Source organism: Myzus persicae, unplaced genomic scaffold (genome assembly GCF_001856785.1).
Source record: "Myzus persicae strain clone G006 unplaced genomic scaffold, MPER_G0061.0, whole genome shotgun sequence".
Lineage (NCBI taxonomy): Eukaryota > Metazoa > Arthropoda > Insecta > Hemiptera > Aphididae > Myzus > Myzus persicae.
Window position 1 is genome coordinate 292,023 of NW_019102160.1, and position 11,485 is coordinate 303,507.

The 11,485-nt window shown below is 29.5% G+C and overlaps 3 protein-coding genes across 3 annotated transcripts; 1 reads left to right on the forward strand and 2 right to left on the reverse strand.

Annotated features, from left to right (window-relative positions):
- The first annotated feature begins 1,477 nt into the window (after window positions 1–1,477).
- Window positions 1,478–9,867, forward strand: LOC111031417 (elongation factor-like GTPase 1). Its single transcript, XM_022311337.1, has 17 exons — window positions 1,478–2,177; window positions 2,242–2,381; window positions 2,483–2,614; window positions 2,674–2,879; window positions 3,192–3,396; window positions 3,479–3,614; window positions 3,922–4,109; window positions 4,181–4,489; window positions 4,551–4,692; window positions 4,772–4,965; window positions 7,544–7,629; window positions 8,203–8,314; window positions 8,492–8,837; window positions 8,910–9,090; window positions 9,162–9,298; window positions 9,361–9,548; window positions 9,625–9,867. The coding sequence occupies exons 1-17, from the start codon at window positions 1,934–1,936 to the stop codon at window positions 9,811–9,813; spliced, it is 3,135 nt and encodes a 1,044-aa protein (XP_022167029.1). The 5' UTR covers window positions 1,478–1,933; the 3' UTR covers window positions 9,814–9,867.
- On the reverse strand, window positions 4,972–7,280 carry LOC111031419 (IQ and ubiquitin-like domain-containing protein). The gene is made up of 2 exons (XM_022311339.1): window positions 6,514–7,280; window positions 4,972–6,453 (listed from the first exon to the last, which is right to left on the reverse strand). The coding sequence occupies exons 1-2, from the start codon at window positions 7,178–7,180 to the stop codon at window positions 5,108–5,110; spliced, it is 2,013 nt and encodes a 670-aa protein (XP_022167031.1). The 5' UTR covers window positions 7,181–7,280; the 3' UTR covers window positions 4,972–5,107.
- Window positions 9,801–11,195, reverse strand: LOC111031418 (integrator complex subunit 12). Its single transcript, XM_022311338.1, has 5 exons — window positions 10,780–11,195; window positions 10,519–10,715; window positions 10,278–10,440; window positions 10,114–10,207; window positions 9,801–10,051 (listed from the first exon to the last, which is right to left on the reverse strand). The coding sequence occupies exons 1-5, from the start codon at window positions 10,993–10,995 to the stop codon at window positions 9,900–9,902; spliced, it is 822 nt and encodes a 273-aa protein (XP_022167030.1). The 5' UTR covers window positions 10,996–11,195; the 3' UTR covers window positions 9,801–9,899.
- Window positions 11,196–11,485: the final 290 nt, after the last annotated feature.

Below are 11,485 nucleotides of genomic sequence, written 5' to 3' on the forward strand. Positions count from 1 at the left end.
AGTAGTTCTATATATAGTTTAAAAAAATTAAAATGTATGCTTTGTTTTATAACAGGGAAGTATCTTGATCGATGTTAGGTGTAATTAAGATAACTGAAAGAGGTAATTGGGAATAAAAACAGCTCATCTGCTAGCCCTGCTCATTGACTAGTATGGAGTGACTAAGGTTAAAGAGTAATGTAAAGATGCTATTTCAATTCTACCGTTTTCGGATAAAGGTGATTTTACACTCTATTTTGTTCATAATTTAAAACGTTGTGTTGAAATCTCAGTGTATTAATTGGTAATTGGTTGAATGCTTTGATTATCTTTTTAATAAACCTGTCCACATTATTAGGTACTAGTGTGTAACATTATAATACAGTATATAAGTATATAATCTGAGGTGAGTATCAAGCATTTGTTCTCCGTATTCTGTGTAAACTGTGTGGTTAACCCGTTATCACAGTATACCAAATATACGTTTAAAAATACCTATTAATTTATTCCAACATCATAGGTTAGATCATTATTTAAATGTAGTTTTTAAAGACAAGTAAAATAGTTTGATATAAATAATTTTTTAATTCATTTGGGGAATAACAAGAAAATGCTGAACACCAACAACATGGTTAAGACGCTATTACACTGACTCCTTGAACATTTTCAACTGTTTGGAATATTGTGGTCACGTGTTAATTACGCAGTTTACATAGAATACAGCGACAGTGTAATAGCTTCTTAACCTAAGTCCTTATACCTATCATAACATGCCTTTAAATGTTATTAATTATAATTGGAATATACTTTGTTGAATTCGGTATACGGCTGTTAGGGTCAATTTTAAATGTATTCTTTTTAAATCACGAAAGTCAAGATTTTCTAGAAGGATAATTCGATATGTATCGATATCGGATACGGAATAGTTACGTACCGACTACCGGTTTCGGACTCGTGTCGTTACGTACTTACGTATCATTGGGAATTGGGATACCCTCTAATAACTTCTTGAATGCTCAATATTGATCGTACCAATAGATTCTTTACTTAAAAATCTTGTATGTGTCATAAATAATATCTATAGACCCATAAACTTATCCGAAGCTAGATCTGAAGACATAAGAGTGTTGACGTATTTTCATCAGATATTTCATGAGTCACGTGTGTGAAATGAAGAACTTGTTAGTTGTGATGAAAACAAATATGAAATAATAATTGATACGTCGTTTTACCCTTCGAAGTAAATGGTGATTGTAGCAGAATCCATTGAAATAAATGGATTGCATTGGCAATTTAAATTATTATTATTATTGGTAATGGTAACATTTTGGAACGAATTTGGAACAAATTTGGAATTTAGATACAATATTTATTATTTACCGCAGAGATAAAGCTGTAACCTATAAGCACAGATATATAGAATAAATATTCTATATTCTATATATCTGTGCCTATAAGATAATTCCATGAAAATATGAAACCATGGTTTTATATTGTAGTAGAACTTGGTTATGTTCTAGAAAGATAAAACGTTTTTCATTATATATCTTACATGGTTTAAGGTTAACAATGATAGTATGATGATAGTGATATAGTAATAACTGATAAGCGATATATGGGTCTTTCAAGTTTGATTTTAAAACGTTGATGTTTTGATGAAATTGCAATTGTCTTAAATCTTAATATTTTCGACATTTAACAGTCAATTTTGTTTCTTGTTGATAAATTTCAGTATCAACGTTTTTACTAATTAGTTAATAGTTTTTATATTTTTGTAATATAGTTAATGTTGTACATGTTTTAATAATTTTTACGTTTTTATGATAACTTGTTGCATCTGAAGTTTTTGCCACGTCCTGTCACATGTATTTATTCACAGTTTAAAATTGTTTTTCAATTGATTTGGGTATTACATTTAATTTAATTTTTGCACATTGTTAAAAATAAAAATAAAATGAGGGACACTGCTCAAAATAAACTGATTGAACTTCAACATAATCCCAGTTCAATACGTAATATTTGTATTATGGCTCATGTTGAACATGGTAAAACGACACTGGCAGACTCTTTGGTTGCCAGTAACGGTGTTATATCTCAGAAGATGGTTGGAAAATTGAGATATATGGACAGTAGACGAGACGAACAACAACGTGGAATAACAATGAAAAGCTCATCGATATCATTGTATCATTGCAAAAGTATAATTAATTAATTATTCTGTGAATTATGTCATTATATTTAAGTGTATGAACATCATTACAGATGAATTAGAATACCTTATCAACGTCATCGATTGTCCTGGACACGTAGATTTTTTTTCTGAAGTTTCTACTGCTTTAAGATTATGTGACGGAGCTATTATTATTGTTGATGTTGTAGAAGGTGTTTGTCCTCAAACACAGGTAAAGTATTATTGCCTAATAGACCATTTTTTGATTTACACCAGTAATTTAACACCAAATGATCAGTTTTGTTGATATGTACTTGTAATTTTTGGCTGTAGGCTTGTTTAAAGCAGATTTGGACAGAAAATATTAAACCTATTTTGGTGCTGAATAAGATTGACAGGCTGATATTGGAGTTAAATTTGACACCACTTGATGCCTATATTCATTTAACTCAAGTGCTTGAACAAGTAAGTGTTGCCTTAATTTAATTTAATGTTTTTAATTTTTTTAATTTTATAATATTTAGATTAATGCAGTAGTGGGAGAACTTTTTAAAAAAGACGTATTTGAAAAAGAAGCTGAAACTATAGAGCAAGTTGGCGTTCAGTCAGGTGAAGATTTGTATAATCAGTGGAGCACTGCCATCGAGGCCGCTGATGATTCAGATTTATATTTTTCACCGCAACAAGGAAATGTAGTTTTTGCATCCGCTGCTGATGGTTGGGCATTTAGGTATATTATTTTCCTACATTAATATTATGTGCATATAAGAGATAAATATGACTGGAAAAAAATAATTTGACATTGTTTATACATCATTAGGACTGTAAGCAATATATGTATAAGATAAATAACCAGTCATGTCATAGAGAATAAAATATGTTAATGTTTCAAAACTAAAAATTGTAATACAGCAATTATTATTTGAGTTATAACTACAATGTTGTTCTATAGTTTGTTAATTTTATTTTATTTTTAACAATTTTATTTTTAATATTTAATCTTCACTACTGTTGAAAATTATACTTACTTAAGTGATTTTAGTATAGAAACATTTGCAAATTTAGTGTCAAACAAACTTGGTGTGAATGTAGATGTCTTAAAAAAGACATTATGGGGAGATTTCTATTTACATTCAAAGACCAAAAGAATCATGAAAGGTGCACAAGAAAAAGCCAAGAAGCCAATTTTTGTTCAAATGATACTTGAAAACATTTGGCTTATATATGATGTCATTATTAATCAAAAAGTAAATTGAATAATTTTAAATCCATATACTTGATAGTAAGCTGTGTTTTTAAACAATGTGATCGATATAATTTATTTTTTAGGACAAAGAGCGTTTAACAAAAATTGCTGAAAGTATGAATGTGACACTTTTCGCCAGAGATTTGCGTCAAACAGATACAAGAATTTTACTCCAATCTTTTTTATCTCAATGGATTCCTTTATCTTTATCAGTATTAGGTAAATATATTTTGATTCATGTAAAATATAACTGTAATGATGAACATATTATTAAAATTTGTTACTCTACATGTTTTTTAACTTTTATAAAAACTCCACTGGATATCAAAATGATCAATTTGAATTCCAATATTTTTTATAACAAAAGTTGTTCATAAAAAAAACTGAGTTAAGGCTATTTGACACTTGTTTTAATTTTCTGATTGATTGTGTTAAGATCAATCCATTAATTTTCAATTTGTATTTCTTATATAAATTATATTTGTTTTGAACAAGAAAATTTAATTGAATCTTAAATTATCTCCAGGTATGGTATGTGATAAATGTCCGTCACCTAATCAACTTACTGATGTCAAAATTGAAAACTTACTCTGTCCTCCAATGAAAGAATTCAACCTTATGCCTAAAGAAACCATAGCATTGAAAACTGATTTTTCAAAATGTTCTCCTGATGATGATGTCCCGGTTATAGCTTTTGTTTCTAAAATGTTTCCGGTTTGTTTATGTTTATTTAAATTAAAAAAAAATAATTGTATCATCTAATTATTGATGTTATTTAATTTTAGATTAAAAGAAAGTATTTACCTCAAAATAAGCCAAAAGTATTGACTGCTGAGGAAATAGCTAAAAGAAGAGAGTTGGCAAGAATTAAGCATGCTTTAAAAAGCAGTGCATTAAAAACCGAAGGTTCAGAAACTAAATGTGGTGTTACAGTTGATAATGAAGAAAATAAACCGGAAGTTAAAGAACCTACATTAAATGAAAATGATGTAATGTTTATTGCATTTGGAAGAATGTATAGTGGGACAATTCGCCGTGGTCAAGAAATGTATGTCTTAGGACCTAAACATGATCCATCCAAAATAACAGATAGTGTATGTTTTTATGAGTAATTTTTTATGCTATAAATACAAGTTTTATAATATTGTTTTATAGGATTTTTATGTTGATGAAAAATGCACTTTGGCTACTTTAAAATCTGACCAACATATTATGAAAACTACCATAACTGATTTGTACATGTTAATGGGTAGAGATTTAGAACCAGTAGATGAAGTTCCTGCTGGCAATATATTTGGTAAAAATATTTTGAAAATCATACTTTCATATTTTCATTTATAAAATATTAATCATAAATATTCTGATGTATTATAAAGGCGCCGGTAATTTAGAACAATACATCTTGAAGAGTGCTACTTTGTCTACGACTCTAGCTTGCCCGCCATTTACAGAAATTAAAGCTATGGCTACACCAATCATGAGGGTTGCTCTGGAACCAAAACATTCAATGGATTTGCCTGAACTTGTCAGGGGTCTTAAGCTACTTAATCAAGCAGATGCTTGTGTTCAGGTAATGTACAAATTGTGTTGGTTTAATTATACATGATAAACAATAAACATATTATATAATATCATTAGTTTTTAATTTTTATAATCAATGATAATATGTTCAATTGTTATTGAATTATAGAAAGATTTATACACATTTTTATTTAATTGTTTCTATAATGTTTATGCCTCTTTATATTACGATCACATTCTTCAGCTTTTTCTATTAAACCTTTGAAATATTTTTTTGCAACTATGTGTTTAAAATTGATGCTATCAATAAATGTTGATGAATACATTTTATTTATGTCTCGGATTTTGGAATGAAAATAAGCCTCCTCGATACTCAATAATATTGTATTTGAAGGGGACCATTCTAGTTCTTTGTTCCATCTCACTAATCTTAATTGTATTATGTCATTGCAGTCGCTAATAGCGGATTTTCCTTTCCATATAATTGTAACGAGATAATATATGTCTTCTGCATTTAAGAAAAACGCAAAACAAGTTTTTGTGCACAGTTGTGCCTCAGTTGTTTTAATGTTTTTCAATATGTTTTCATGGGGTGTTAAAACTATTTTGTCTATTGTAATTCTATATAAATGATTGCAATCATTACATGTTGCTGCTTTTGTTAAATTTAATTTCATCACAAATCTATTCAAAGTTTTTAACTTCCTACAATTATAACATTTAATGAAGTTTATAGGTTTTGACATTTTTGATGTGATCGCTGGATTTATATCTGGTTGTTTAAGAATCCATTGAAAAGATATTTCAATACGTTTCCTCAAAATTTTTAATTTGTCGTCTTCAATTTGAATAACATTTAACATAGTCAACTCTCTATCCAACAAATTAATAATCGGTTTTGTTAAATCTATTTCTTTAAAGGGCTCTAAAGTTTTTTTCAACTTTAAAAGCAATGTAGTTCTTTCATCTTTACTCAGATCATTTCTCTTTAGATCGATGTAAAATTCCATCAATTGTTTGGCTTGATATGTTTCTGGAGTTTTGATGGAAATTGTTTCTCCATTGCTTCTTGTCATGATAATTGGTTTAGATATTTTATATAGTTGTCCCAATATTTTTTTATCTTTTGCTATTTCATTAACTTGATTCCTTTGCTTGGCTATTTCTTTAAAGCATTCCAATTCTTTTTTTAAGTGTTCTTTATTTTCATTTATTATTAATGTTGGTGATTTATTTTCTACATTACTTTTGATGTTTTTATAATGGTAATGAATTGCAGAATAAAGAGCTTCAAAATCCTTAGTTTTAGTGGGATACTGTAGATTTAATTTATTTTGTGACTGCTCAAACCTGATAATATTTTTTAAGTTTTTCTCTTCATCACATGTTAGTTGCTTTTTGTAGTAATAGTACTCCAGGATACGGTTAAATTTCTTCCTTGTTATCCATAATCGCACAGACCTTTGTATTATACGAGCATATTTATCAAGTTTTTTTATTCTTTTTGCATCAGGAAGTATAATAGATTGACGAGGAGCTATTGTTAGATAAGAAAAAAATTAAATATACAATGATTTTCTTATTTTATGATGATTACTTATTTCTCCTATAACATTTAACGATCGAAGAATATCCGTTGATTCAGTTTGAGTACCCAATTCAATAACAGATTCAGTATTTTTGTCTTGCGTTTGGATCGTTTGAGTTGACATTGACATTTTATTTTCATAGTACTGACTATCAAAGCTGATATCTTCAGATACTGTTTGTACTATTATGTTTCTATACAGATTACCAGTATTTTTATCCCTATATCCTGTTTTATTTTTTGGCATTGTGGCATTAGTGTCAAGTATATTTCCATACTCTGGATGTATCATGGGCTGTGCTGAGGCATTTGGTTCCTGAGATATCTTTTCAATGTCCTCATGATGTATGATACTTACTGATATTTGAATGGGACAGTTATTCCATTTTTGTTTTAGCACTGTATAGTCACTTGTTTCATATACATTATGTCCCTCGTGCATAACACATTTTATTTGTTGTATATTTTCTATTTTTGGTTGTAAGGCTGGTAAAATGAAACGTTTCACATCCAAAATTGTATCCGACAAAGCAAAATTAGTTGACAAAGTATTATTGTTGGGTAGTGTTACTTGAGCGGGAATAAAAACATATTGATTTGGAGGAATACACAAATCTGAGTACATCTTGGTATCTTTATCAATATTGACGTGCTCTGGTGTTGTAATTTCTATCATGATTTGCACTTATAAATACTTTTATTAACTTAAAAAATATACTGACTTACAATATAGGGATTTTATTAAATTCACTAAAAAAAAAAAATGTTTGTTATATTGTATTTTCAGGCCAGCAGATATTTTTATTATTAAATTTCTTATGAAGAAACTTATAGAAAATAAAAACATTTTGTGTTGGATATTTACTATTTATACAATTCGGTACTTATGGTATTTTAAGTTTTTCCATAGACACAATTTCTTATTGGCCAAATCTATTTTTGATTTATATTGTCTATACCATTCAAATCATGCTACGAAATTTCAAACTAAAATGAATGAATGAATTAACATTATTAAATTGATTTTTTTTTGTCATAGGTAATAATGCAAGAAACAGGTGAGCATGTAATTGTCACTGCAGGAGAAGTACATCTTCAAAAATGTTTAGAAGACCTTCGGGAAAGGTATAAATTAATAAAAACTTAAATCAAAACTTAATATAAAAAGTAAAATTAAAAAGCTAAATAACTTTAAACCTAAAATTTAAAATTAAATAAAGATTTTTGTTAGGTAACTTAAGGTTTTATCTCTTCCATGTAAGTCATGTCACTCGTGTCCCTTAATTTATAAATATCAATTTTACCCATTTGAAAATATTTCTTATAAATTGTAAAGATTATAAATTTATAAAATAATTGATTTACATGAAGCTAAATGTATGTGTTTAATGTTTATTTTATTTTTTTTTTATTGGTGGAAACCTGTGTCAAGATAGGCCACTGGGTGTCTGGTGGTACAGTAGTGGGTTATTTTTGTATATTTTTGAGTTGGTAGGGTTGTAACACATGGTATTGTGCATGTGTGCCAAGTATTGTTGCTAAAAACTTGGGAGGTCATCCATCCGGGAGCTAGTGACGCAGGGTTCAATGCAGCTTCAGCACTGTCAACCCTTGCAGCACACCATGGCACATTTTTATGACTTGTAATTGCTTATAACAAAATTCTAAAATACTAATCAGTTGTAACTTTTTCGTAAGGTATGCTAAAATCGATATTGTTGCTTCAGCTCCAATAGTGCCTTTCCGAGAGACTGTTGTGGTGCCTCCTAAAGTGGACATGGCTCATGAAATTGTTGAAACCCAGAATCAAGTAATTATTATTATAATCATATAGTTGGACCTTTGAAAATTATGTAATACATAGATTATTAATCATGTAATAAAGTGTTCATTAAATAAAAAAATATAATGTTGGGATTATAAAATCTTGTTTGAGTGGTAGGTTGAGTTAATTTGTAATTAAAGAATATCTTTTGCACATGTTTAGAAAAATGAAACTGAAGAAAATGAAACTGGTCTTTTGAATGTTTATACTTCAAATCATTTGTGTTGTATTAAAATTCGAGCGGAACCTTTGCCAATAGCTGTTACAAATCTGCTAGAGAAATCAACGGACATTTTAAGAGCTTTGTCAGAACAAAAAACTGAAAATATTTCGGACGCATTAGAACGTTTGACAGTTGAAGATAGTGTTTCTAAAAATATTAGAATTGCTATAGATACCTTTCGGTCCCAATTACAAGAAGCGCTCGGAAATACCATGGATGTGTCTCAAATTTGGGCTTTTGGACCTAGAAAATGTGGTCCAAATATCTTATTGAATAAAATTCCAAGTAAATGCCTATTAAATGTTTATTATAAAATTGTTTCAATGAGTAAAATATGTAAATAATATTTTATTTCAGATTACACAAGGTCAGTGTGGAATCCAAAAGACAATGTGAACGATTTGACAAAGTACGAAAATAGTTTTATGAATGGTTTTCAAATAGCAACTTTAGCCGGTCCTCTATGTGAAGAACCAATGACGGGAGTATGTTTTGTAGTCGAAGATTGGACAGTTGATGTCTCACAACAAACTTCTTGGTGAATAATTTATTTCTTCATTTTATTAATATAATATACATTTCTAAAATTGGATATTGATTAAAAAATAGTGATCCTTATGGACCAATGTCTGGGCAAATCATGTCAGCTGTGAAAGACGGATGTCGAAAAGCTTTCCAAGCCCAACCACAAAGACTTATGGCTGCCATGTACTCTTGTTCTATTCAAGCCAATGCCGAAATTTTAGGTGAATTTTGAATATTTGATTTTAACAGATTTTTTCAAATTTTATGACTTATTGTCGTTCAGGTAAAATGTATGCAGTTTTGGGAAGACGTCATGGTCGAGTTATAAGTTCTGATATGGCGCATGGTTCAGCATCCACTTTCAATATAACTGCTTTGTTACCAGTTATCGAAAGCTTTTCATTTTCTGCAGAAATACGAAAACAGACATCTGGTTTGGCTAGTCCACAACTAGTTTTTAGTCATTGGGAGGTAATAAATATTAAAAATGATGATTGTTAATAGAACTTTTTGTATGAATTATTTTTAATATTTTTTTCAACAATAGGTTATTGATATTGATCCATTTTGGGTACCAAACACTGATGAAGAATTGGAATTGTTTGGAGAAAAAGCTGATTCTGGTAATCGAGCTTTAAATTACATGAATGCAGTTCGTAGGCGCAAAGGTTTATCGGTAGAGGAGAAAATTGTAGAATTTGGTGAAAAACAACGTACTCTATCAAAAAATAAATAAATAATGCCATTTATTAAATTGTCTTTCAAAGAATTAATGTACAGTATTCTTTTTTTCCTTTAAATATAATATTCATTGTTATGTTTTTATTTCTTTTTCTCAGTTTTTTTAGCAGCTTTCTTTTTCATCATTTGAACTCTCTTTTCCATAACAGACATCATAGTACTTGAAGTGGGTGGGTAATGTTTAGGACTGCTGTTGGCAGAAGACGATTTAGATTTACTCGAACTTGATTTGGCTGAAAAACAGAAATCACTTATAATAATGTTAATATTTGTAATTAACATTTATAAAATTTACGTTGTGAGTTTTTGCTACTGGACTTAGATCCTTCAGCTTTAGAAGCATTTTTAGAAGAGCTCTTCTTGCTTTCCTTTCCCGATGAACGTGAATCCTTCACATACAAAAAAAAGATTGAAATCATAAAAAAACAAGAAATTACGTATGTGACTTATTATACTAACAGATTTCTGATAGTCTTTTTGTCTACAGTTGATACAGTACCAGACAATTCGGGGGTCATTTAAGTTTATATCTATTATTGGTGGGTTATGACAGTTCTGATGGTACATAGAATGACATTCCAAACATTCTACCAGACTATTTCCCATCAAAACGTAACTCTCTCTAAAAACAAAATAGAAAGAAATCAAATTATTTATTGTTTCAAAATTTCAGGGGTAATGATTATTGATTTACACATACTTGCAAGTACAACAGGAATATGGTTCTACCTTTTCTGTTTCTGATTCAGAATCTGAGTCAATATTTATGACAGGATCAGATTTAGCCTGTTCCAATGTAATTGTGGGTGGCGGGGAAGAGCGTACTTCTATGATAGATTTGGATGTTCCTGCTATCGGACTGGACGAGGAGCTCGAACTGCTAGACTCGTCATCTAACTAGAAAGTTTTTAAATGTATATTATGCAATAAATATAATATTACAAAAATGATTATAACTTACGTCTACTTGTTCAATACCCAGATCTTTTGATAGCAGAGCAGTAGGAATGGGTAATTTTTTAGCAGCGTTTGAGGGCCGCCGACTGCTTCCGTACAACTCCTGTATAGAGTCTTCGAAATGTTTTAGCAAATTTTTAACGGAACTTGACTCCTTAGTACGACGAACAATTTTAAAACCGGTCTTCATGAATGGTTCAAGTTCTACAGGGGCCTCCATGACGCTTGTTGGGTGATTTCTGTCTTAACAATATTTATAAGTGAAAAAAAACCCGATATTATAACATGTAGAAATAGAAAATGATTCAGAATCGATGTAAGGATATACTATACAGTGTCCATAACAAATTGCAACACGCAAATTAATAAATCATGAATTGTAAACTAATTCGTTTTTATGATTTATACTTGTTATCAGTCCCCGGTACCCTTATCAAAATAAAATGTGTAAAAAATCGTACAAGATGTATGGAAAAATAGAGACTTATAACGATTCCGTATGAGAATCTCGACCAAGAGAACTGTTTTTTTTTTAAATAAACGTATAATAATATAACTTTAATCACAGAATAGAATAATAAATTATATTATGCTTTAATGGTGTATTGGTCATTGGTGTTAATTTTGCAACTGCAGCAACACCAATTTTGAATTCAAAACAATTTGTTTCCAGACCAACTTATGAGTTATAATATTATTGTTATGCGCCA